The sequence below is a fragment of the Poecile atricapillus genome, chromosome 1 (genome assembly GCF_030490865.1).
Source record: "Poecile atricapillus isolate bPoeAtr1 chromosome 1, bPoeAtr1.hap1, whole genome shotgun sequence".
Taxonomy (NCBI): domain Eukaryota; kingdom Metazoa; phylum Chordata; class Aves; order Passeriformes; family Paridae; genus Poecile; species Poecile atricapillus.
The window spans coordinates 123839952-123864910 of NC_081249.1; the positions used below are offsets into that span (position 1 = coordinate 123839952).

Here is a 24959-nt window from a genome sequence, read left to right on the forward strand (position 1 = left end):
CTCAGCCTTTCCTCATAGGAGAGATCTTCCATCCCTCTTAATTATTACTCAAAGCTTTCACGAAGGACCCAAGCAGCCCTAATAAGACATTTTACTGGGGATTCCGGAGGAGGTTGAGATTAAAAGGAATTTGTTGCCATTGTCACAGCTGGAACCTCCTCAGCAGAGCTGTGTTCTGAGGCAAGTCAGGCTACCCCAGGGAGAGGCACCACAGGAAGCTGGATACTGGATGAGCCCCTTCAGTCCCTCGGGACACTCTGTCCTGGCTGTGACCCCTAAATTCCTTGGGATGCTATCTTGGGTGACCCCAGATCCTTCATGACGCTCCCTCCTGGTTGCGACCCCCCAGAATCTTCGGGACACTCTATCCTGTCGTGTGACCCTAAATCCCTCAGGATGCTGTGTCCTGTCTGTCCCGGGCGCCACCTCCGCGTTTCCTTCTCCCCATAAGGGCCGCAGGGAGACCTTGGAAGTGTGGGGGAGAAAAAAATAAACTGGTGTGAGGGGAAAAAAAGTTTCCTTTTCCGACGAGGATGGGATTCGAACCCACGCGTGCAGAGCACAATGGATTAGCAGTCCATCGCCTTAACCACTCGGCCACCTCGTCACAGCAGCTGCTCTCTCATCGGGCCTATAAGGAAGTGCGCCCACCACCCCCACCATCTTCTCCCGCCCGCCTCTGCCCTGCGCGGCGGCGCCGGTTATGCGGCCCTGCACTGGCACAGTGCGGAGCGAAACCACCGCGCCGCGACCGATCACCCCGCGGAGCTCGTGCAGTACCGCGCCATCCCCATCACCGCCGCTGCGGGCGTGAGGGCCGCGGGAGACACCGAAATGGCAGCAGCGGAGCGATCCGCGGAGGCCGCCATGTCGTACGGCACAAGGGGACGCCATGTTGTACGGAGCCGGGGGCAGCCATCCCGTACGGCGCCAATGTGTCGTCACGGGCGCGGGGTGGGCGGTTGGATTTGAACGGGGCGGCGGCGATCGGGGAGCGGGAACCGGGACCAGGGACCCGGAAACCGGGATTCGGGAACGGGGGGCCCCGCGCGGGAGGTAAGAATGGCCGAGGGGATGGGCTCGGAGGAGGAGGCGGCGCCGGGGCAGCGCGGGAGCGGCGGCGGCGGCCGTTGTCAGGGGCCGGGGCGGGTGCTGCGGGCAGGAGCGCGGGAGAAGGCGGGGGGAGAAGGTCGGCGCTACCCCGGGAGCGGCCTCGGGATCGGCTGGATGGAAGGAGGGCTGAGGCAGGTGACACCTGCGGTGGGCGCGGAGCGTGTGGGGAACCCCCCCCGATAAGGGGGGTGCGGATCGATCCGAGGTAATGAATGTCTGGGGAACGTGTTCGTGTGGTGTAATTAATGAAAGAGTGATTAATGCGGGGTTTGTGGTCGATAAGTGGTTGGCGCCTGGGCTGTGTGGGCGGTAAACCGAGGGCGCGGGGACAAAAAGAGGCGGAAAAAGGGACTTTGTGGGCTCATCCTAGCGGGGAAAAGGCCGAGGAGGGGCAGGGATGGGCTGAAGCCTTACGGAGTGATTCCCGTGTTCCCAGAGTCAAACGGGGAAATAAAAAGGGGGGGTTGGGTTTCATCAGCACAGCGACTCAGCTCACCCCTCGTCCCTCAAGGATTGTAGAGGATTTTGAAGCAGGATTAGGGAAGAAGGAAGGTGGTCGGGAAGTGAATTTCAGATTAATATCCCCAATAGCAGAGTGATCGAGGCTGTTAGAGCTCCAGGTTTATCTCCCACAGCCATCTTCCCTGTCCCTCCCTTTGTGTGTCCAGTCTGACCGAGAGTGGGTTTAGATGGGATATTGGGAAAAAAATGTTCCCTGTATTTGGCAAATTAATTCATGATGCCAGAGGTTTATGTACCAAAAGGAGACAGAGGAGTCTTGTAGCTTTATTCGTGAATAATGGGAGAGGCCATGGGGTATTTTCCATGGAGTCCCTCAAATTTCTGGGGGATGCAGCCTCCTTTTTATCCTAATTTACATTTCCCCATTGGCTGAGGTACTTGAGAGATACACACTTCCCGAATTGAGTAGTACAGACCCTCTTCTAATGTGCACGCCCCTGTCCCCTCTTTTTATCTTTGTTCTTTTTCTCCAAGTCCAGGAATTTAGCAGGGCCTTGGATAAGCAGCAGTTGGTGTCCATAAGTAACATCCCCCTTTTGTTTAACTCACCTCTCAGTCTCTGGCTTAGGCCAGATTGTAAAAACACATTCCTCTTATTCCTTTCAGGAGTGTTTTAGGAAAATTGAGCCATGCTCTCCTGGTTGTATCTAGAGAAGGAGCAAGAAGCAACAGGCGCAAGCTGAAATACCAGAAATTCAGTTTAGAGTGAGAGGGAAAATGGCTGGTATGTGTCAGAACAAACATTGTCTTGGATAGGGCTTGATCTCGTTTATTTCCCAATATTTACTAGAATCTTAATTTTAAATAAAAGGTCAGTTAACCAGTAATACTTAAATTGTTAGCACAGCTGTTTTCTAGTATGATATACAATAGGAAATATATGTCTAATGTGAATATAACAGGAGGACATTGGCTTGAGAGGCCTGTTGTACTTCAGAGCATTTCTGTGACTAGAGAAGGATGGAGAGGGAAAAAAAAAGCATCAAAAGCAAATAGCCAGTTGCGGGTTTATGTAGTTTTCCTACTGAGGCTCATCAATGGTTTTGAATTTTGGTGCTGAATTTTATAGGATTTTTTTTTTTAATAGGAAGGGTTTTTTTATAGGAAAAGCACATCCATCAGCAATGGACAAGATTTACACAGACCCTGCTGTGGAAAAGTGAGTTTAAATCCTCTAAGAATTTTTCTGTGGTACAAATATTGCCCTTTAGAAGCAAAACTTCTCATAATGTGCTTCAACATCCCTTGAATTAGATGTGTTTTCAATTGTGAAGAAGACCAGGGAGTTTCTTTGGTGTCTGGTGAGGGGATTTCATAGTGATGGATTGTCAGGAGATGAACTGACCGTGGGACTGGGGGGGGCAATCTGCTGAGTTTTCCAAAACTTATTCTGGGAACTAGTGCTGAAATGATCAATCTGTTCCAAGCATGTTGTTTATTTAATTTCACACTTGTAAAAATAACAGAGAAATCCATTTATTAACCTCAAACCCGTGGCAGGACCATTCAGGAAATGTACCTTGGTGAACTTTTGTGCCTTCATACTGATGCCTGGAAATAGAACACCAACTTTTTCAGGCTATATAATGATAATGTAAAAGCAAACCTTTACTTGGAAGATTTCAGGTACATAACATGGTGAAAAACACTGCCCCAGATTAGAGCCTTTCAATTGATAGGATTGGGCAATTAGAGTATCTGGTCAATGAGAGGAACAGTTGGTTAGGTAATCTGCCCCCTGGGTTCTGCCCTCCTACCCATTTTATTGTGCCTGTGATTATATGGTACAAAATAAAATGTCCTTGGAGAAGTAACAGGCAAGACATAACAAAATATTAGGAATGTGTCAATAAGTGCCTGTTCACTGTTGGAAAGAAAGGTGGGAAAGTAGTGGAAGTTACACTGAAGCATTTAACAGCCTACAGAGCTACAAATACATGAAGAATACATAAAAGCTAAAAACTTTAGGCATCAATACCTGTTTCCCTTTTCCCCCTGCAGTGATAACACGGAGCATATCAGAAGGAAGCGACTGTCCTCTGTGAGTAACTTACAGCATTCCTTGAAATAAAACTGTGTGAGGGGGGGAAAGGAGCCCTGAAAGTTCCTGGAAGAGGAACCTGCTTGCTCTTGCGAGTTGAAGAAAAGCATTCCAAAAGAGCCTGTTGCACTGAGAGGATTGACTGGGGCACTGCTGGCTCTTAGAAACTCTCTTCAGCTAAGAAACCAGCTCTTGGAGTTGCAGTTATTGTATTTTCTTTCAGATTTTAAAGGCTCCACGAAATCCTCTGGATGATCTGGGAAATGGGAACGAAATGACCCAGGTAGGTCTATCAGGCCCTTTCCTACCGATCCTCCTCGGTGTTTTGCTGATTAAACCATGCCACTGGGATAACACGGGTGGTTGTAGTGCACCGTTTCTGATAATAATATCAATACTTATTATAATTTATAATTAATTATAATAATTATTTATTAATAAAAAATAATTTAGTTTGTTTTTGTGTTTCTTGGAGAGCTGTGCCTGTCATGGGAAGCAACCTCATTGTGTTTTTTATTGGCAGGACATCCACGTAGAGAGACGCAGGAGGAGCTCGCGTAGGGTCAGCTTCGCCAATACCATCAAGTGAGGGAGCTGAAGGGTGCACACCTACATCCCTTCCTCAGCCATAGAATGCAGGAAATAATCCTTCCCCCTAAAAGTGTCCTCACTGAGTACTCACAAATGACTGCAAGCAGCAGGAAGAGTCTTATATCGAGCTGGGTTGAACCCTGAGAGCCATTATTCATTTTTTCTTCCCAGCTGAAAAAAAGCCCAGTTCAGTGAAATTAATATAGGTGGGAATTTTTGTTTAACGTTCAATTTCCATTCAGACATCTTAAATGTCATAATGGCATCTTCTCCCTAAAAAATACAGCTGGGTTCAGTACACTTCTGGCTTTTGGTATCTCAAAATACCTTTGGTATTCAGAACATGTAGAAAAGATTTAAATTAGTGCTGCTTTTTTTTCTTTTTTTCTTTTTTTTTTCTGGTTTTTTTCTGTTTTCTTTTTTTTTTCTTTTTTTTTCCTTAAATTTGGTTTTAGAGATGGTTTTGTGTTTTTAAAAACTGGTGGTTTTGTTCTTAGCTGCAGAGTCTTCCAGCAAGATCTTAAGAACAGCGCATCAGAAACAGAAAATACAGGTAAAACTCATTTTTCTTTTCTTGACAGGCTTCCCAGACTATTAGCAACAAGAGTTTAGCTTGATTTTAAGAAATCAAAACTTTTCCAATTGGGGAAGGAACAACATGGTCAGCTCTTTATCCTGGCCTGGCTGAAAACTCCTCAGTCAGTGTTTTTGCCACAAGAAGACACATCAAGAGTGAGAACTTCAGAACATTGTTTTCTGTGCACTTCACTCTTGTCTCAATGTTTTATTGAGTCAGAATCACGTGGGTTGGGCAAAACTTCTAAGATAATCAAGTACAAATGTGATCATGCTTCTCATATTGTAATGTGGGCATTTTCTTAATTTTAGGGCATTCAGCAGATGAGAAGGATGATACCTTGACCAATCAGTAAGTATCATGCCTGATAGATATTTGTTATTATTCAATGTTTATTATTACCAATCCTTTTCCTCAGAAAAAGATAAAGTGTTAGTCTGGCATCAAAGTTCTTATAGATAAAACACAGTGGTGGGATCTGTAAAATTAAAATGACTTGGTGGTAAAATAACAGATAAGATACTTTGTATGTGAGAAGGAGAATTTCATAGAACCACAGATTCTATGAAAAATAGAGTTAATCTTTTCTTCTCACATAAAAATTAAAATGCCACTGTATGTTGAACAGTGGTTTGTGGTATAATAGATAATTTAATGGGAAAAATAAGATTGCAACTCAAATTAGAATATATTGAAGACAAATAAGCAGTGTCTGGTATCTGCTGCCCAGACCCATGTGAGGTCTGCCACAGAATTCTGTGCAACACAATTCTCTGCCTCTTCAGTTTGTTGAGCAAGGTTTCTCTTTGAAATCTTTTAACAAATTGTTTCTCTGACCCACCTTTTGTAGGAATGAAGACCCTGGGTCTGTTTCTTGTGAGATCACTGGTGAGTTTGAAAACAGATTTAATAACTAAATTACTCTATTTATTTAAAGCTACTGATTATGTTTGAGAAATTTTAATGTGCCTGGAGCAGTCTCCCTGCCTTGGGAGAGCTCTCTCTGGATGGGCTTTACCCCTTGAAGTTGTTTACAAGGACCCTGTTGTGGAAGTCTGGGTGGCCCTTCAAGGTGCTGAAGGGAGTAATGAAAATAATTTTCAGAATATATTTGGGTTTAATTGTATTTATTTACTCAGCACACTGAGCTTCAGCTCAGTGGATAAAATAATAAGCAAACAGTACAAAAACTGGAGTATTTCCTTTCCTTCCACAGGGATGAACACTTTGCTTCATGCCCCCATCCAGGTCTTGGGGCAGCTGACTGAGGTATGTGAAGGCTTTGATTTTTTGGTGCTGAAAATACCAGTGTCCAAAATACCTCACAAGAATTTGTATAGTAAAGATCAAAAATGTTAACTGCCTAAAAAATAAGCCTTTGTGTTCATATAAAATTCTCTTGAAAGTGAATGTTCTATATTCTATATTTTGTGTGTCTATAAGTGTGTCCTAATCTGATAGGCATTAGACTTCAACATAAATAACTCTTGCTTCTGAAATTCCTTTATAACTTCTCAGTAATGAACTAGTTCTTCCATTCTTATCTTCTTTGCAAGCTTTCATGAGCCTCACTTACTTTTTTTAGTAATACAAGTTTTTAAGGCAAATATAATAGTCATAATTATTCATACAATCACAATTATATTTTGCAAAATAAGACAAACTAACCAGTCAGAGAAAATACAAGTTCTTTAAATACTTTGTTTAACTATTTACTTTCTTATTCTACCATTAATTCTCAGCTAGATGCAGCAACCAGTCCTTATCTTATTTTTATCATCTGATTTAACTGTCACATTTGGAACATGCACACAGCAAGTATTGTTGTTTAAATTCAAGTAACCACATACTCCTCGTTTGTGTAACAGTAATAAGTCTAAAGCTAATCGGCTTTGTAAGGTCCCACATGTTACAGAAGTTACACTCTGTAATTTGCCAAAACCTTGCACTAATTTTAAGACTACATTTTCCTTCCCAGAAATTAAGAATATAGTTCTATTATTATTATTACTATAAATACGTAATTATTTATAATTTTCATCTAGATCTAATAAATAATATTTCCTTAGAAAACCATATCCTATCTTAAAATAATAGGATTTGCATGTATATACATAAAAGCTCCATGGTGTGAGTCAGTCTTATCTGTGCTGTGTTTAAGGTGTGGTTGCTTGTTTTACCCCCATGTGATAAACTCAGGGTCCAATTCCTTCCACTCTGAATGCAGTGTAGGTCACCAGGGGGACTTGATATGGTCCATTCCACTTCTCCTGGGTTGCCCCAAAACTCTAGACTCTCTTGAGCACCGGATCTTCTGGTTGGAAAGGATGTACAGGCGAGTCTGGTCCCAGTGATTTGGTAACAATGTACCTTTTAAAGCTTACAAAAGTTAATTTTAATGGTATCATACTAATTTCAGTAAAAATTTGAGACTTCCCTTGCCTTGTTGGTGTGGCATGGGAAAGTTTCTGGCCATCTAAAGAAAGTACTAAAATACTAAAATGTACCAGCCCCTCATTCTGCCTGGGCAGTTCTGCAAATTCAATTTGCCAATAATTACCTGGTGAATTCCTCTGTTTTGCTAGCCTTGGAGGTGGCCTTCCTTCCTTGAGATGATTTTGCAAGACAAACTACTTATTTTTCAGTAACCAATGTTAATTTCTGTCATCTTTGTGCTTACCATATTCCTTTATGAATTAGTTACAATGTTTCCTGAGGTGTTTCTTGATGGTTTTAGTTCTCTTACCTTATACATTAATTTGGAGCTACAATTACTCGCCTATATGAGTTTACTAATCACTTGCTGGGATTTTCTGTAGCTGTGGTGTGGTGTGCCAGGTGCATCCTTCCATGCACAGATAACTCAAATGGTTTGGTTCAAGTGTGAGGCTCCCAGTGCAGGGGCTGGCATTAAGGTTCTTTCAGGGCTTTTCAGGCACTATTGACTCTCAGGAGTCCAAACCAAGTGTTTTTGGTGGAGGACAATGCAAGGGTTTTGCCAGTACCCCAAAACTGCAATCCATAACTGGCACCATCCAGCTTTACCTAGGAAAGCTCATAGTCCTTGGCTCTGGAATCTGGCAAATGGCTTCTTTCAGCTGCTTCCCAAGCTTCTATTTTTCCTGCAACATCTCAAAACTAAAATATATTTCTGCTTCTTTGCTAATTTGTGACATTTTCTTTGACACCCCGTATCCAGATTGTTCTAAGAAATGTAGCAGATATACTGTAGCACTGAGTCACTTTCAGTCTTGGTTGCTGGCAGAATACTTTCCAATTTTGTGTGCTGTCAAGAGTGTGTACAGATGTGTTACCACTGGATGAATATCAGGAATTTTTCATTAATGGCCCTTAAATCTTGCACTAATCCATAACTGATAATACCAATGTGTTATATTCTGATTTATATTCTTTCAATATTTTAAAAAAATTTTATAAGTCTCTCCAACTTCTCCTTGCCTCAGACTTATTAGGATAATTTGGTTTGCTTTATCAGTCTGGCTTCAGGTTTGAGAGTAATCCTCACCAATTTGGCCACCTTTGATCATCCAGGCATCGCAGTTGCCCATACCAAAACGGTTACAGCATTTTCTGCCTCCTCTGGGATTTTGTCCAGCTCTTCTGATTCCTGTAACATAAAATTCTTTGCCTGGATGGCTTTTGATTCTGGTGTTTCAATTTGTATTTCCCCATCCTAGAAAGTTATTTGAACATCCAATTTTCCCAGTGAATCTCTTCCTGACAAGGGGATTGAGCATTCAGGAGTATACAAATTGGAGTTTCCCCCACTGTTTTATTAATTTAAGTAGTTGTTGTAAAAAAAACTGTTCTCTTTCCTTCCTGTTGCACCCACAGCACTTTCAGGTTCTGAGCTAAGTTTTTCTCTGCACTTACACAGTACTGAATAAGTTGTTTCTGTATCAATTAAAAGTTTACCTTTTTATTCCCAGCAATAATGTAACAGGGCTCAGCTGAGGATGGTTCCCCTGGTTCCTTTAGGGGGTTTTTCATTTTCACTTAAGGTCCTGGGCTTGGTAGCTTGAAGAGCCTGGTTTAGGTTCTTTGTTTGATTTGCCTGGCTTGGGGACACTTCCTTTTCCAATGTCCCCTTTCTTTACAAATTGCCAAATACATTTCAGCTATCAGCTATCAACACAAAGTGCCAAATACATTTCAGAACTAATTATCACAATACAAATTGCCAGATATACTTTAGCCACTAATTAATACAAATTACTGAAGTATAGTTTAGTCACAAACTGTTATAACGATCAACCAATTGTTTCTGAGTGAGGGGGGTCCTGAGTCCTAATTAGGGTTTCAAACACTTTAGCAACTCTGTCTGGATTTTCCCTTTAAACTCCTGCCACCTTTCTCCATGACATTAAATCCACCATTAAAAACAAGGTTACTGGACCATAATTCCCAGCCACCTGCTGGAGGGGAGCTATCAGAACTTCCTTGACATCTCCCTCTCCTTGCTGCCTTCTAGTGCATTCCACAATCAGACCAAAATCCTCCTATCCCCTAAAATGTTCTTTTTGTTCCAGTCCACTTTTCCTAGACTCCCTTATGTGTCTAACCATATTCCCTGGTGAGTCATGATTCACCCCCTTTATTCTTTTCCACAGAGCAACCATCAGCTCTAAATCATCCTCCTCTTCTTCTCACCTGCACTTTAAGCACCTCTGTCCCATGCTGCACACAAAACAACACCTCTTTCAACCCTTTGCCTTTCTTTTCCTTTTCCAGTGTACAAGGAATTTCATCCCACTTATTTTCCTTCTACAAAGCAACGTTAATTGCAATGTGTATTATACTGCAAGGTTCCATCCTTAGGCCACTTCTCTTGATCTTCCAGCATGTAAAGTGGCCACCACTGATTGCAAACTTTTTAAAGTTTTCCAGTTCTCCTTCTTACACAATGGGCATTGAGCAGTTCCATAGGCCAGGACTCGCCAGATGTAGAGAATTTATCATCTGGTAACAAATATATTCATTATACTTGATAAAATATAATATATCTAATTACAATTTTCCCCCACAGCTATAAAACTGTAAGTGTTTTCTGCTAAAGAGACTAAAATCTCCCTTATCAGTGGTGAAGAAGTTTTTTGAAATATCCAGCATGGTGCTGCTGCTTTGGAGCAGGTGGACAATAAACTGGTGGAAATCATGTTGTAGAGAAATAGAAAATACTGATCCATAAGCCTCAGTCATTGATCTATGCTTGCTAAGATGTGGCTAGATGTGAAGTGTAAGATGACACACATTGTTTCATTGAAAGCCATTTAAATATGGTATATTTGCATCATTTAGTCATTGTCCTTTCCTCAAATATGTTGCTGCTTATCAGGGAGGCCTGAAATTAACAGGTTGGGTTAAAAAAAAACCACAGAGCTAAAACCTTAGGACTTTACATTAATCAACATTACCTGACTTCTGTTTTAAACAGAATAAACCATTGATCATTTGTTTTAAGTGCCAGTCACTGAATTCTCCTTTTTTTTTTTTTTTTCCTGTTTTTCAGTGGCATGACATGGACCACACCGCTCCAAGGATGGACAGGCAGGACACCACCCTCCTCTTCTCAGAGGAGAATGAGATGGAGATGACAGCCAGTCACACAGCCATTATCTCACGGAACCTCAGAGCCCAGCAGCCTGACAGAACCGAGAAAATAGACTTCACCTCCTTCCTGGCTAGGTTAAACTCCAGCCAGGGGAAGGCAGAAACCAGCCAGGAATTGAGTTTGCTCTCTGACCCGGCAAACCATCCAGGCCCCTCTTTGGAACAGAAAGAGGAAGCCACTACTGTGAAAAAAATAGATTTCAATGAATTTCTGCTGAGGCTGAAGTCAAACAATCCTGCTGAGAGAGCTGACAAGGAGAATGTTTGCTGTGTCCCTTCCCAAGGCTCAGGAGATGTGACACAACTGTCTGGGGAATTTGGCTATTCCCATGAGCTGCTGGACACCTGCAATGTGACAAAAGTGTTTCGAGGCCGAGAAGGTGGGATGGAGATGACAAAATGTGAGGCAGCTGATGTTAAAATTCCATTCCCTGGCGTCAGTGAGGTTCCACCAGAGCAGTGGGAGTGTGTGGATGTTACCGAGGCGTTTGCAGACGAGGGCATGGACGTGACAACCAGTCACACTGCAAAAGTGTCCTTTGCCCTCTCCACTGTTGGGAACCAAAGTCTCAGCTTCCAAAAGGATTTCCCACCCACAGAGTCAGATAGTTCTGTGTTCATGAGAGCATCTAATCACAACTTAAGTGTTCAGCAGGACCCTCAGCTTTGTGCAGGCAGAAAAGCAGCAAATTCTGAAGGCAGAGGAGAGCTGCGAGCTGGGAAACAGGAGGCCGGGGCATTGTCTGCCATCCAGGGATCCGTTTTGTCTGAGACTGTCTTCCGAGGGGACAAAACTGTTGTGTTTTCCAAGTGTGATGACATGGAGATGACTGGGAATTACACAGACATCATCTATACTGCTAGCACCACAGAAAAGGACAGTTTGTGCCATAAAACCTGTGAAAAGCCAGTGAGTACCAACCCTCCGCTCCCAGGGAGCAGATCCCTGGCATGTGGCACCATCCTAAAGGGTCTGGCACCTGGAGATGATCCTACTGCTGGGCCCTCTAAAATCAGTGCACTTGAACTGCCTTCAGCCCCAGGTGGACACGTGGAAAAAGTGTCCCAAGCTTGTGGTCCTGCTGCAGCCAGCGCTGGGTTTGGCTCATACACACATCTGGTGGCTGGCAGGTTTGATCCCTCTGCAAACACCCAGCTCATTTTTCCAGGTGAGAAGACAGTAATATTCGCAGAAGAAGACATGGACTTGGCTAAAACCTGTGTTAAGGATGGTGGAATGAGTGTTGGTAATGAACATCCCAGTGCAGTGTTCACCTCTGTCACCTGCAAACCTCATTGCCTGGGTAACAGATCTGCTTTTTCCAATGTAACTGAGCAGGAAGAAATGGAAATAACTAGATGCCACACTGTTTTCTTTGATGGTCAAAGCAGTGGGGTAGCAGCAGAACCGAATCAAATGCTCTGTAAAATCATTCCGAGAAAGAGCCAGAACAAAAATGTCACTGAGGGTGACATATCTGCATATTCTGTAGATATGGACAAGGAAAATGTTGAAGTGAGGAATATTGATGGGAATATTAAAAAGAGCCAGGCTATGGAAAGGAATGCTCAAGATATTCGGATGATAATGGTTGATAAGAAACTTGGAAAAACCAACTTCCAGGCAAGTGGTCTGAGTTCCTGTGCCAAGAGCATGTGTTTGTTACAAGAGCAAAACAGAGGAGACCCTGAGAATGTTGTCACTAACACCGGTGCATCCCTGTCTTTGCAAAGCCAAGAAGTTGTACCACAGCCTCTGGGAAAAAACCTTCCAAGCCTCTCAGATTTCTCCACACATGACACAACAGGCATGTTTTTATGTGATCAAAGCATGGACATAACCAAAGCTCATCCTGCTGCTTTTGAGATTGCTCCTATTAACACAGAACAAGAATCCAATAATTATAATCAAAACGCTCCACTATCCAAGCATCTGCAGAACCAGCCCTTCCCATTTTCCAGTCGTCGTGGTGTGGATATCGTGAGTCAAACTGCGGCAAAGGAATGTGGGGACTTGAAAATGAGCACCAATAAGCAAATTGTTACTGCTTTGGCTCCAAGTGGTTCATTTACTTTCAGTAACAATCCTGCTCCCTCTGGAATGAGAGGAAATGAACAGTTTGGGACAGGAATAAATGCAGATGGCCAAAACTCAGAGAGGCAAGAAAAACCACAGCCTGTGAAGGCAGTAAGCAAAATATTGCCAACCCGAGGGGATTCTGACAGACATTTTTCCATGGGTAAAACAGGTTCTTCGAGAAGGGATTTAAAAACTCCTCCCTCAGCTCGTGGGCTGCTCCAGAGGGGTGCAGAAGAGCCAGTGTGGGCCAGGACATCTGAGGCACCCAAGGGAAGTTCCCAGTTGTCTGGAGAAAAGTCTGTTGTGTTTCCTCATGGTGAAAACATGGACGTGATTGGCAGGTGTGTGACGATGGTTCCAGATTACAACATCAACATTTTTTTGTCACAAAACGAAGCAGCACCTGGATACTTTGGTCAGGGGGGAGATGAAACTATGTCCTTAGAAAAAGGGGCTACAACGACAACACCGGCGGAGCTGAGCGGGCGAGAGGCTGCAGGTGGCAGAACCATCAGTTTTGCTCCGGCTGAGGATATGGAAACCACCACAATTCACACAGCACAGCACATCCAGCCCATCCCAGCCATTCCTGCTGACAAAACCATTGTGTTTGCCCACGACCAGGAGGATATGGACATCACTGCATCCCACACTGTTGCTGTCAGTAAGAGCATCCGTGGGTTTGAGGCCCAGCAGGTGCCCCACACAAATGCCCAGCAGCCACCACAGCACATGCACAGAGGGCTGGTGCCCTGCAGAGGTGAAATGGATTCCTCACAATGTGCCACAAAACCTAAGGATAAGGCCAGCATTCCCTCTTCTGCTTCATCAGACACAGCATTTCCTAGTGAGAAAGGAGCTGCCCAGCTCCCCGGTGGCACAACACTACATTCTGTTTATTCTGTCTCCCTTCGAGAAAGTATTGTGGATGTGGGGGCACCACAGGATCATGGCCCTCCCACAGATAATTCTGTCCCTGTAAGCAGGGAGAAGGATCTGACACCACCAGAAAAACTGCAATCAAAGGGAGTATCCTTAGAGTTCCCAAGTAAGGGCCCTGTGGATCACAGGGAAGAAAGTGTCAGCTTGGGATCCTGTGTTGCTTTTCCCATGCAGGGATCAGATCCTTGGAAGGGTCATCCAGATTCCCCTAGCACTCAGAGAAACCAGTTAGTGGAAGAGGATTCATCTCGACGTGGAGATTCAGATTTGGGCTTGGCTGGAGCAAACCTCATTCCAGATGCTAACAAGGAATCCAAGAAAAATGAGGAGCTGTCAGGTGAAGGGGAGGCGCCTCCAAAAGACTTTCAAATAAACTCTGAAACAACTAGGCAACCTTCGGTCTGTGACAGTTCAGGGGATCAGGCACATCCCACTCTTCCACCAGCATCTTCAGGTATTTTAGGTGTTTGTTCAAAACTGATAGGTTTGTCAAGGAAATCTGTTTCTCTTTCTGAGAAAACTGCTTCTTCTGACCCATTGCCCAGTTCCTCAACTCAGCCAGAGGATACCCTGAGGTTGGGAAAAAACACTGTCAGTGAAGCTAATAACTTCTCTGATCCCAAAAAACAGGAAAACACAGGTCTGGAATCTGGAGGTGATCCTATAGGAATGGTGCCTAAGGATAAATATCCAGGAATAAATATCCCTCTGGGTATATTCCAGCCTAAACTACCAAACAAGAGAAATCGTGTTTCCAGTGCACAAGACATAAATACAAAATCAGACAGAGTAGAAGCCTCAGTTCCAGGAAACACCAGTGAAACCCCAGGTAACAAGTCTAGCAGGCAGAACTTCAGTCCTTTTCAGTTCATAGCAGAAGAATTTCTCCCTGTGTGCCTGGAGGAAATGGATTCCAATGAATCTGTCAGCTCTGAACTCGTGGAAGATGCTTGGGATGATAAAAATAAAAACAAAACCCCCCACTCTGAAAAGGCTCCATTTGAGGAGACAAAAACTTGCAACGTAAAAAGAGCTTTAGGACAAACTGGGGAGGATCTTCAAAACCCAAAGAAGGCCAGGAGGGATCAACATGTGGATGCTGGGGCCTCTCAAGACTTGGAGGTGAGCTTGGTCCCTAACTGTAAGGATATGAGAATATCAGCAGGGCTTAAGTTTTGGGGGTGTAAGTGGATCTGTTAGTATGGTTTTCTTGTTTTTCATAATCACCAGCTTGCTGTCATTCTCCTGTGTCATTCCCTGTGGTTTTTATTGTTTTGCCAAGTTAGAAGAATCAGGTTGGTGTGTGCAACACAGGCTGAATGAGGGATTTGCCAATTCTCTGCGTAGTATCCCTTTAATCCTTTTAAGGAACAGCTACAGTGAACCACTGATCCGGTTATGTTGTTTCCTATAACTATATTAATTTATTTTCAAAAAATTTTATAATATTAGGTGACTTTTGATGTTATGCCTGAGGACCAAGCAGAAGTTGATAAAGCTGGAGAACCTCCAAGTCACTCAGTTAAAAGCTCTGAGTGTCCTCATGCCAACACCAGCAGCTCCCTGGATTCTGTGAAGGCTGACATAGAATCAACAAGTAAGAGATGATTTGTGATAAGAGTCCCAAACTTTGTGTTCTTTGTCCTGTAAGAATGTTATTAACCCCACCAATTCCTCCCCCTTTCTGTTTTGTTTTCCCAGTCCATCGCAGCGGTCACGTGGAGTCCCAGCTTCTCACGGACAGCATTTGTGAAGAAAATTTATGGGAGGTATGGACAGGGCTGGAAGACAGAACTTCCTGTCCCAACAGGAAAAAAAACTCGTGTGTTTATACACCAGTGAACATTCTGTCTTGAAATATGGACTTACTTGTATGTTTTTCCTCAAATGTACAGAAATTCAAGAATGGTGCTATCACAGTTGGGGAGTTTTTTACTCTTCTTCAAGTCCATGTTGTGATTCAGAAGCCTAGGCACAGCCAGCTTCCAGCCAATGTGAGTGGAACAATATAATTTACCTTCAATAATTTTCCTTTGTTAATTTGGGTCTTAATTTTTAGCAACTCAAACATCTTTAAATGAAAATCAGAACAGATTTTCATGTCCTCACTGAATACCATATATTCAGGATTACTGTTCTTGGATGAATATGCTAATTCTTGCTTTTTAAATTTGTTTTAAGGACAATCAGTTTGAAAGAATTAGAAGCTCAGTCTGATCTTTTCACTTTATCTTCTCACTGTGTCCATCAGCCACTACTGCCTGCAGCTGCTCTGAGCTTCTCCTGCCTGTTCTACTCTCTCCTTTAGGAATGCTTCCCTTGCTACTCTTCTATTTCCTCACCTGAAAAACAGGGAAGAAACACAGAAGAGAAGTCAGACTTCTAAATCCCTTCCATTTTAATTTAAAATGAGCGCTGCCAGTTTAGCTACAGTTTATTTTACAAATTTAGTCGTACTGAGTTGTTTCTAAATATTCATCAGGCTAAACAATACTGCTGCTGTGGACTAGTGGCTGATAAAAAACAGACACCATCTCCACAAAAGCCCCTGAAAACTTTCTTTGAAGGACTGCAAGTAATTAATTTAATAATAAATCAGTTATTTATGAGCTGTACTATACAGGCAGCTTGCTGAAGTACCCCCCTTATATTTATTTGAGGAATAAATCTCCATAAGACTCCCTAGGGCTTTGATTCTGAATTAAGCATAACTTTGAATGAAGCATTGTTTTATTGGGGAGCATTCTTGTTATCTGCATAACATACACATGTTTTCAAGTCTTCATCTAAAAGGGAGACTTCTTTCAGTAATATTTAATTTCAGTTTTTTGAGCTCTAATGATGAGACACATGTACAAAAGGAAGCCTCTGTGCTCTGGTGTGAGGAAACACAAGGCGTGAAAGCAGAATTGAAATGATTGGTTACTATTTCTGAAAAATATGTTGTTTTTTTTTTTAATTTTTTTTTCTTCCTACTTTTCCCTGTGTTTTTCCTCAGTGTGCAGTTAGTGCACCTCCCACTGCAGAAGATCTCCTCTACAGCCAGTATGTTCACCGGCCCAAGCTGAGGATTTATGAGGAGGATTGCCAGGACCTCTCTCGGAAAATAGCGGAGTGAGTGGTTTTGCAGTCACACAGTTTATCAGTAATTCCATTTTTTCAGCTTTGGGTGCATGGAAATGGCCTGAAGAAAGTTAGCACATTACATACAGGAAAAGTAAAATATAGTTAGTCATTTATTGCAGATTTAGAAGTGAATTGTATAAATATCAATGTGCTGCTTTATGTGGTCAGTGACATTTCAACAAGACTTCCAACATTTTTTTCCCCCCATATTTCAGGTTAAAACCACATGTGACTGTCCTGGATCAGCCCTTGGTGAATGTGATCCGGAGTTTGTGGGAAGTAATGAGAACCTGCACTGATGAAGAGGTAACGGTGCATGGAGAGAATGTTTGTATGTAATGAAGAAGTGAGGTTAATTTGTTTATTCACATCAAATAAGAACCAGAATGGTCACAAAACAACAGCAGGTGAAACAAGGCAAAATAGTTTTCTCAGTGGAAAACTGCTGAGAACTTCCAGCATGTCAGGAGAATGCAAGGAAATGTGTCATTTGAAATATACTAAAGGGGAAACAGATGACCCATAGTTACTGCATAGAAAACCCAGAAAATTTATAGAAGTATCCCACAAGGTTTGAGAAGGCAGATCAAGGGATTTTTGTTTTCTGTGGTTCTAATGCCAAGAATAAAGATCTAGTCCTTGAAAATAAAGAGTCTAAATTGATTAGAGACACAGTGTTTTTCATAATTCATCAGTTTGGCATAGGATATCACTGAGGTTGGGTGCTGAGCTAGAGTCAGGAAGGATTATATTTCCATTCACTTTCTCTTCTGTATTTCCCATTCATCACAGCTGAGTAAGTTTGGAGCAGAACTGAACAAGATGAAATCCTGTTTCACCAAAGAGGCTAAAATCTTGTCTCACAGTGAGAAGGAGACGTTGTACAGGAAACTGCTGCAGAGTGCTGAGGTAAGGAACCACAGGATTGCAGGCATTTACCTTTAAAAAATCACTTCTACCACATTTATTGTCTTGAAATGTGTGGGAGCTTAATTATTAAAAGTGTGTACTCTCATGGAAGTTTCTTTCTTATAAATACATTTCCCTTTTATTTATATGCAAATATAACATTGGGACAGTGACTTTCTTGCAGGAAAACTTGTAGGAACCTTCTGCCTAAGAGTTTTGATGATTAACAGAGTGAAAAATGGGAAAATTAAAGGAAACACCACAAAAAATGAGTTATTTATACTGTAGCAATACCAGTGTTAGTAAGTAGGTAGTAGCAGTAGCAGAAAGTATTAAAGAAGAAATTTTTCCTTGTGAGGGTGCTGAAGCCCTGGCACAGGTTTGCCCAGAGAAGCTGTGGCTGCCCCTGGATCCCTGGAAGTGTTCAAGGCCAGGTTGGATGGGGCTTGGAGCAAGCTGGGGTAGTGGAAGGTGTCCCTGCTCATGGCAGGGGTTTGCAATTGAATGATCATTAAAATCCTTTCCAACCTAAACCATTCAGGGGTTCTCTGATAAGTGACAAGGAATGCACTGTAATGCATTGTGACAGGGATGAAAGATGTGTACATATTAAAGCTCTAGATTCAGTAAGCATTTAGTAATTTCTTATTATTGACTACTCCCCCATGGTTTGTCAGTTGCCTCTTCCCTCTAATGACAGATATCATTAGCTGCTTTAATTAATTAGCAAGCAAAGAGCCCCATGGTGATCTCAGAAAAAAATTCAGCTTTTAAAATGCTATCAGTGACTCAAGTACAATTTTCCCATCTTAGGAGCAATACAGAAAGCTCCAATCAAGAATAGAAAAGGTGGATGACTGGATGAAGGAGGCAGAGAGCTCCATAGCTGCTCTGGAATCAGGTGTGTGTTTAAAGAGGTGGCCAATATGCTGCTTTCTCTTTTTTCTGCAGAGCTGCTCTTTAAAAGGTCAGTTCAGGATTCTATGTTTGTGGTTGTTTGATGCAAGCTGCAGTCAGAACTTGGCATTACTGTGTAATGATGCTCTGTAGTTTCAAATCTTTTTCTCCAATGCCTTGAGTAGAAATCAAATTGCTCAGTAACAGCTCTAAAACAGTGCAATAAAACCAGTTTTGCTTGTTATTGTCACGTTTTGAGGTTTTAGTTAACTTTGAAGTGCTGAGATTTCTAGAGCCCACAAACAAAAGTAAATATTGAATCTATGAGTTCTGCACAGACCTGACACTGCTTTCCCACAGATTCTTTTTGGGATGAAGAGGAAGATGGCTGCAGTGCTGGAACAGCAGGAGGGCAGAACATACAGAAAGGTAATGGAACCTAGCTGAATGCACTTTCTGTCTGGTGTTTTAGAACCTGGAGAGGGCGATACTCCACCCCCACCCTGATGCATTTACTCTGAGAGGGATGCACTCTTTCCTGCATTGCACATAGCTAATTACATAGGTGTTAAAGAATGAAAAGGACTGATTTTTCCTTGGAAAAAGGGGATTTAGAACTTCCCACCTGAAGAGTGTGTGCTGGTTGTCATATTCAGCACTTTATTGTCCAATAATTATAACCTTTAACTCCATAAGAACAGTGAGTCCACAGCAAATTAGGACTTCCTGTGCTGCTCTTTTCTCTCATTTTTTTTTCCCTTTTCTTTCCTTTTCTCTCTTTGCTTTAGAATTGAAAAGCATCACAGCCCAAGAAGAGGAACTTCTGAGGTAAGATGTCAAAAAAGGATTTAAGAATCAGGTGCACACTCAGATTTTAGAGGCTTGGTCTGTTTGTAATCACTGTACTGCATCTCATGAGACTGGTTTATCCTTGCAGAGAACTGTCAGAGATGGATGCTGAGGATGAGCTTGATTTGGCTGAGATGGAGAAGCTCAAGAAGACTGAAAGGGTCTGCCTGGAAATCCTGAAGAAATATGAGTAAGGAAAACACCCCCAGGTTTTATTTTTTAATAGCTGTTTCTGGGGCCTCATATTTGTACATGAATGTGTTTGGGTTTGGTTTTCCTTTTTATTTGATGTGGGAAATCTTGGAATGCCCATCTCCTTGCTGCCTAAGGTAGGTAATAAAGCCTTGGAGAACTTCCATGTGTGAGGCAGTTATTCCATTAGCAGCTTTGCAGTGGTACTCTGTGATCAGGTTTTCTATATCCAACTCTCCTTCAATCACTAAATTGACATTTATATAAAATTTATGGTAATATGCTTGCATTCCCAACAGACTCTTATATTCTGTTGGAATGAAAGACTGTGTTTGGCTTTGGAAAATTTCATTGCTGTATGATGTGGTAGGAGCTGCAAGTGCCTTTAACACTTTGATGTTTGTCCCTCAGGAAGTTTTTTGGGTTGGTTGGTTGAAACTTGGAGTGACAGTGGGTTTTTTCCCCCTTTTCAGCTTCACTGAGTGGGAGTTGATGGAATGGAGTGAGCAGCAAGCTGTCTTTAGTTTTCTTTATGATTCTGTGATGCTCACAGTTGTGTTTGGACCTTCAATAGGTGAGTCACAAAATGGGTAGGTTTGTGTTTTATGAATTTGCCATGTTAGAGAGTAGAAACCTGAAATACCTGTATTTGTAAAGATCTGCTGAAAAGAAATAGGAAATAGAAAATATACTACATTGTGTAAGCTGAGAGAAGTGGCTTTGAATATCTTTTTCATAAGAAAATTCAGAAATGTATGTAATGCATGTCTGTTTCTGAAGATGAAGTAAGCATGGAAATAACTGGGGTTTTTTAACTTACTTTCTCAGATGGTGAGTTTTTCGCTGCACGTCCTTCCAGAAGCATCATTAGCCTGGACTTTGAATCTTTCCTAGATGGTGAGATTTTTGAATAGTGGGAAAGTAGAAGCCCTGCTAATCTGTTGTTGGGAAGACTAAATATGTGCTTGATTTTCTAATGCTTTATGAAATGGCTTTTCAAAGATTTCTGGTTTTCTTTTGTGTTGCAGAGGAACAAGCTCCACCCTCCTCATGTTTAGTCCAAAAACTCATCTTCCAGTTTATTCAAAGTCGGGGAAGGTGGCAGGAAAAGTGTTCCACACTGTTGTACTTGCCCCAGGTAATGCTCCAGGGAAACTTAGAAGACTCTGAAAAAGAATCCAATTATTATTTTCTGCAACAGAGAAAATAGAGCTGAGCTGAGAACCAAAGCACCTTAATGAAAGCTTCATGAATGCAAATCAAAATTTGCTTCTGGAATACTCTGAGGTGTGACAGGAAATACTTGTCTCTGAAGGCAGGAGTCCTGAAAGCTGAAGTTTATTTAAAAAACGGGGGTTTTGCCTGAAAAAAAATTGAGCTGAAGGCCATTTTGCCTCCTAAAGAATGTAGGTTTAAATTGCCAAGCCAAACTTTTGTGTTCCTGCGTGGCTGCTGGCAAAGCTGAAAGGACAAATTTAAAGCAAAAAATGCACATTTGTTATACTTGTACAATTCCATTTTTCCATCCAAACTGAAGTAGCAGTTAAACCATGTTTATTTTTTGTACTTTCTAGGATGAGCTGTGTGTTCAGGCATCACATTGTCACCCCCTGAGTGCTGATGTTGCTTTTCTGATTTCTCCCCCAGGCTCTCTTTGACATCTCCTTGGTGGTGAATCGCTGCAAAATCTTGGGAGAGGAGTTGGAATTTCTGCAGAGGTGGGGTGCAAAATTCCATCTCCTGGAGACAGATATCAAAGACACAGAGTGAGTCAATTCAGATAATGCTGATGGGATTGTTGGGGTGTCCTGTGCAGGGCCAGGAGCTGGATTTTGATGATCCTTGTGTGGGTCCCTTCTGACTTGGGCTGTTCAGTGATTCTGTAAGGTGGAATTCACAGTAGCCTTAGGAAGGAGTTTTTAGCTAATCAGAAGCTAATACACTGAAATAGTTTCGATTTGGTATTCTTAAAAGTGACATTTTATGGAGCTGTTTTTAAGAGCAATTTAATTTATTTTCATACAATTGCACTGTAGTGTCCCAGTGCATGGAAATTAGGCCATTCATGAATTCATTGATTTTAGGACTATCAGACAGGTTCTCCTTCCCTGCTCTTTTCCTGCTTGACTTGCCTTTCTTAAACATTTAGGCCAAATTGCAGCAATGCTAAGGAGACAGAGCCAAGAGTTTACCTTTAGCTTAGGGCTTTGTTTCCTTTAGTCTTGTGTTTGCCTCAGCCGAGCAGAATCAGTTGTGGAAGGAGGGATGCACTGAAACTGAAGTTTACTTTCTTCACTTTCCATTTTCCCTTGATACTTCCCGATTTTGTGGCATGTCCCAGTTGTACAAAGCAAATACAATTTCACCTCATCCTCCCATTATTGATGCATATCTTTAATTAAGAAGTGTCAAATTATTAACTTGCTCTGTCCACCTTGGTGCTGTTCCAGAGGTTATTTTAATTTTGTAGCTCCCTTTGCAAGAGTGCCAAAAAGCCCATTGAAATGGAGGCAAATCAGTCCTACTTAAAGCATTAGAAAACCTTAATTGCCTGGGAATGTTTTATGTTAACTAGAGAACATATTTTCAGTCTCCATTCTCCCATAATTTCTGGATGATTCTGTGAATTATGTGTGCATTAACTTTTTCTCTGGGGGAGGTTGGAGGGTTGCATTCTGAAGTGATAAAGTGTGAGGAGCCTTTTTTATCTTATTCCTGAAGTTCCTGTGGGTCTGTGCTGGAAATCTTTAGAAGTTACTGCACTTGTTGGATCAGTGACATCACTTATTTCTACTCCTGGCACTAATTCCAAGGTGGAAGCAGCCCATTTGACTGTTTTGCATGGATCTTTGTGTTTATTTCCACAGGGTGAAGCTTCTGTTCTCCTCTTCTGTGGCTTTTGCAAAGTTTGAGTTGACTCTGTCTCTCTCTCATGATTACCCATCTGCTGTACTTCCCTTCAGGGTCCAAACCCACACTGGGAATATCGGGTGAGCTGACAAAGCACTGCTGCATGCAACCCCATTCCAAAGTAGGGATGGGGGATTGAACACTCAGGATCCCCTCCAACACGTGTGATAATTTTATCTTCCCCAGGGAGAAGGAAATTGCTGCTGCTCTTTCCAGAGTTCCAGCTGGTCACCTCTATCTGCAGAGAATAGTCACCTTGATCCATCAGGATCTGCTCCAGGGTCCCAGATGATCTACTGGATGCACAGGCAGGACTGAAGCAGTCAAAATGAGTAGTCTGTGAGTTTAGAATTCCCGCTGTGTCTCCCTGAAATGGGAATGCTGTTACCCACTCAGCTCTAGTATTCCTGCCTATTTAGTATCCTTGTGGCTTAGATCAAGTAGAATGCTTGGTGCAGGCCACAAATTTTACAAAAGCAGGGGTGTCTAAAGAGAAGAAGGAAATTCCTGGATCCCTTGTAAGTTCAAGGTGCCTTTTATCTTCTGTCAGTCACTGGTGGTCATTCCTATCACAGATAGTAATGACTGGATGGTCATTCCAAGCATGGATATTCTTCTGCCATAGCCCATTAATTTTGTCATTTAAAGAGCTCTTAGACAAAGCAATGATGAGTGTTCTCTAAATTATTACAACTGGAATTTACTTTTGCTGTCATTATTTCACTACCACCTACAATTTAAGAGATCCCACCATGTCCATTATTTATCCATTGCCTGGCACCCCTCCCATGCCAGACATGATATCCTTGCATCTGATTAATTAACCAATTAACCTGTAGCAATTAACCCCAGTCACCAAAGTCAGAAATATTTTTGGAATTAAGGCTAAAAATCCCTGTGCTTGCCCACAGACTTTGGGATGCAATGGCCTCAAAGCCATCACTGTGATTCTCTGGCTGGAGTTAGTTCTGACATTCATTGTCTTCGTCCAGCACTATCTCTGGGTGCTGGGGCACTGTCCCAGCTGGGAATGCCATGGAATTTTAGCAAGGAGACTGAACTCCTTAAACCTGGGAGTATGTGTAGCTTGGTTTTGTGAATAATTTTGTGTATTATGTGGGTCTTGCTGTTGGAACTGATCTCACCCTGACTGTGTTGCCAAGCCAAAGGATCAACCCTGGGTCAGCTCTCAGTTCTGCAGCTGCAAATCTTTGTACCCTGTAAAATTTGTTGAATTTAAAAATGTTTTCCTGTATTTTAGTGTTTATACGTTTTATCTTTTTACAAAGTTTGCGTCTGTTTGAAAAGTGGAAGTTTAATAAAGATTGGATTTATCACTCTTCCTGTTTCAAATGGCGAGTATGGGCTGCTCTATTTAAACTGGTGATTGAAAATTCAATACTAAATTAAATCCAAAATATTGAAATAATTATGTTAAATACTTGGGAAGACTTTTCATAATATGATTTTTTTCCTTGCCTTTGCTAGTGCTAGTTTTCTATATCCTGGCTTTTCACAAGAATTTATTGTATTTTAATTAGGAAGATAGCACCCAAATCATTCTCAATTTAGGTACTATAGCTGGAATTTTGAATTTCCCCAGGCCATTCTCCTGTGCATCACTAACTAGCAGAGAGTGCTGTGGCAGTGTTCCAGGAGCATTATCACCTCTTTTTAGGCTGGTTTTCTTTTCTTTCAGTGGATTTACATACTAAAGCATCAATTACTGTAAAGACTCAAGTGAGTTTTTGGTGGAGTTTATTATTTTGCTCTGAATATTGAATCAAAGTAGCAGGTGAAGCCACACATTTGTAGTAGGAAAAAAGGAGCTTGGGCAGAAATTATTCCATTATCCAGCTTTAAAAATTCATGGAAAACTTCACTTCCATGTGCAAAGAATATGCAGCTCCAGTCTGTGCACAGCAAGGCCTCAAGGTAAAGGGATTCCGTCAAAGTCAAGGGATGCAATTCCAGTGAGGAATTCCAACCTCTGCTCTAGATGTGTCCTGATCTCCAGCTGCTCGTTCTTGGGTTCTGGCTGAGGAATTGTTACTGCTCAGGAATTGCACGGGCTGCCGGATTTATGGGGGCACAGGGCTGCACTTCAAGAGGGAAAAGGAAAAAAAGATTAAATAAGCGAAGAAAAATAGTGGAAAAGAGAGAGAGGCAAAAGGGAAAGAGCGGGGAAGGAGAAGAAAAAGAGAGGGTGGGAAGAGGAAAGGAGGGAAAAGAGAAAAGAAGGGCAAAAAGAAAAGGGGAGAGAGGAGGAAAATAAAAAAAAGGGCGGGAGGGTAAGAAAAATGGGAAAAGAAAACAAAAAGACAGGAAGGAGAGAGGAAGGAAAGGGAGTTAGAAAGGAAGGCCGCAATGCCCCAGGGCTGCGGTCCGTGTCCCCGTTCCCGTTCCATGTCCCTATTCCTGTTCCCGTTCCATGTTCCCGTTGCATGCCCCCGTTCCCGTTGCGTGCCCCCGTTCCCGTTCCGTGCCCCCGTTCCCGTTCCGTGCCCCCATTCCCGTTCCGTGTCCCTATTCCCGTTCCGTGTCCATGTTCCCGGTCCGTGTCCCTATTCCCGGTCCGC

At 42.4% G+C, this 24959-nt stretch overlaps 1 protein-coding gene and 1 non-coding gene across 2 annotated transcripts; one reads left to right on the forward strand and one right to left on the reverse strand.

Annotated features, from left to right (window-relative positions):
- Positions 1–525: 525 nt before the first annotated feature.
- TRNAS-GCU (transfer RNA serine (anticodon GCU)) lies at positions 526–607 on the reverse strand. The gene has a single exon. It is a non-coding gene; the product is annotated as a tRNA-Ser (tRNA).
- KNL1 (kinetochore scaffold 1) lies at positions 534–23710 on the forward strand. Its single transcript, XM_058844773.1, has 26 exons — positions 534–1056; positions 2740–2794; positions 3637–3676; positions 3900–3959; positions 4200–4261; positions 4765–4820; positions 5156–5195; positions 5695–5732; positions 6061–6113; positions 10375–14619; positions 14950–15094; positions 15199–15266; positions 15393–15491; positions 16496–16611; positions 16839–16929; positions 17416–17532; positions 18346–18433; positions 18790–18858; positions 19218–19257; positions 19367–19468; positions 19944–20044; positions 20299–20367; positions 20499–20608; positions 21118–21236; positions 22338–22460; positions 22567–23710. The coding sequence occupies exons 1-26, from the start codon at positions 534–536 to the stop codon at positions 22670–22672; spliced, it is 6735 nt and encodes a 2244-aa protein (XP_058700756.1). The 3' UTR covers positions 22673–23710.
- The last annotated feature ends 1249 nt before the right edge of the window (positions 23711–24959 follow it).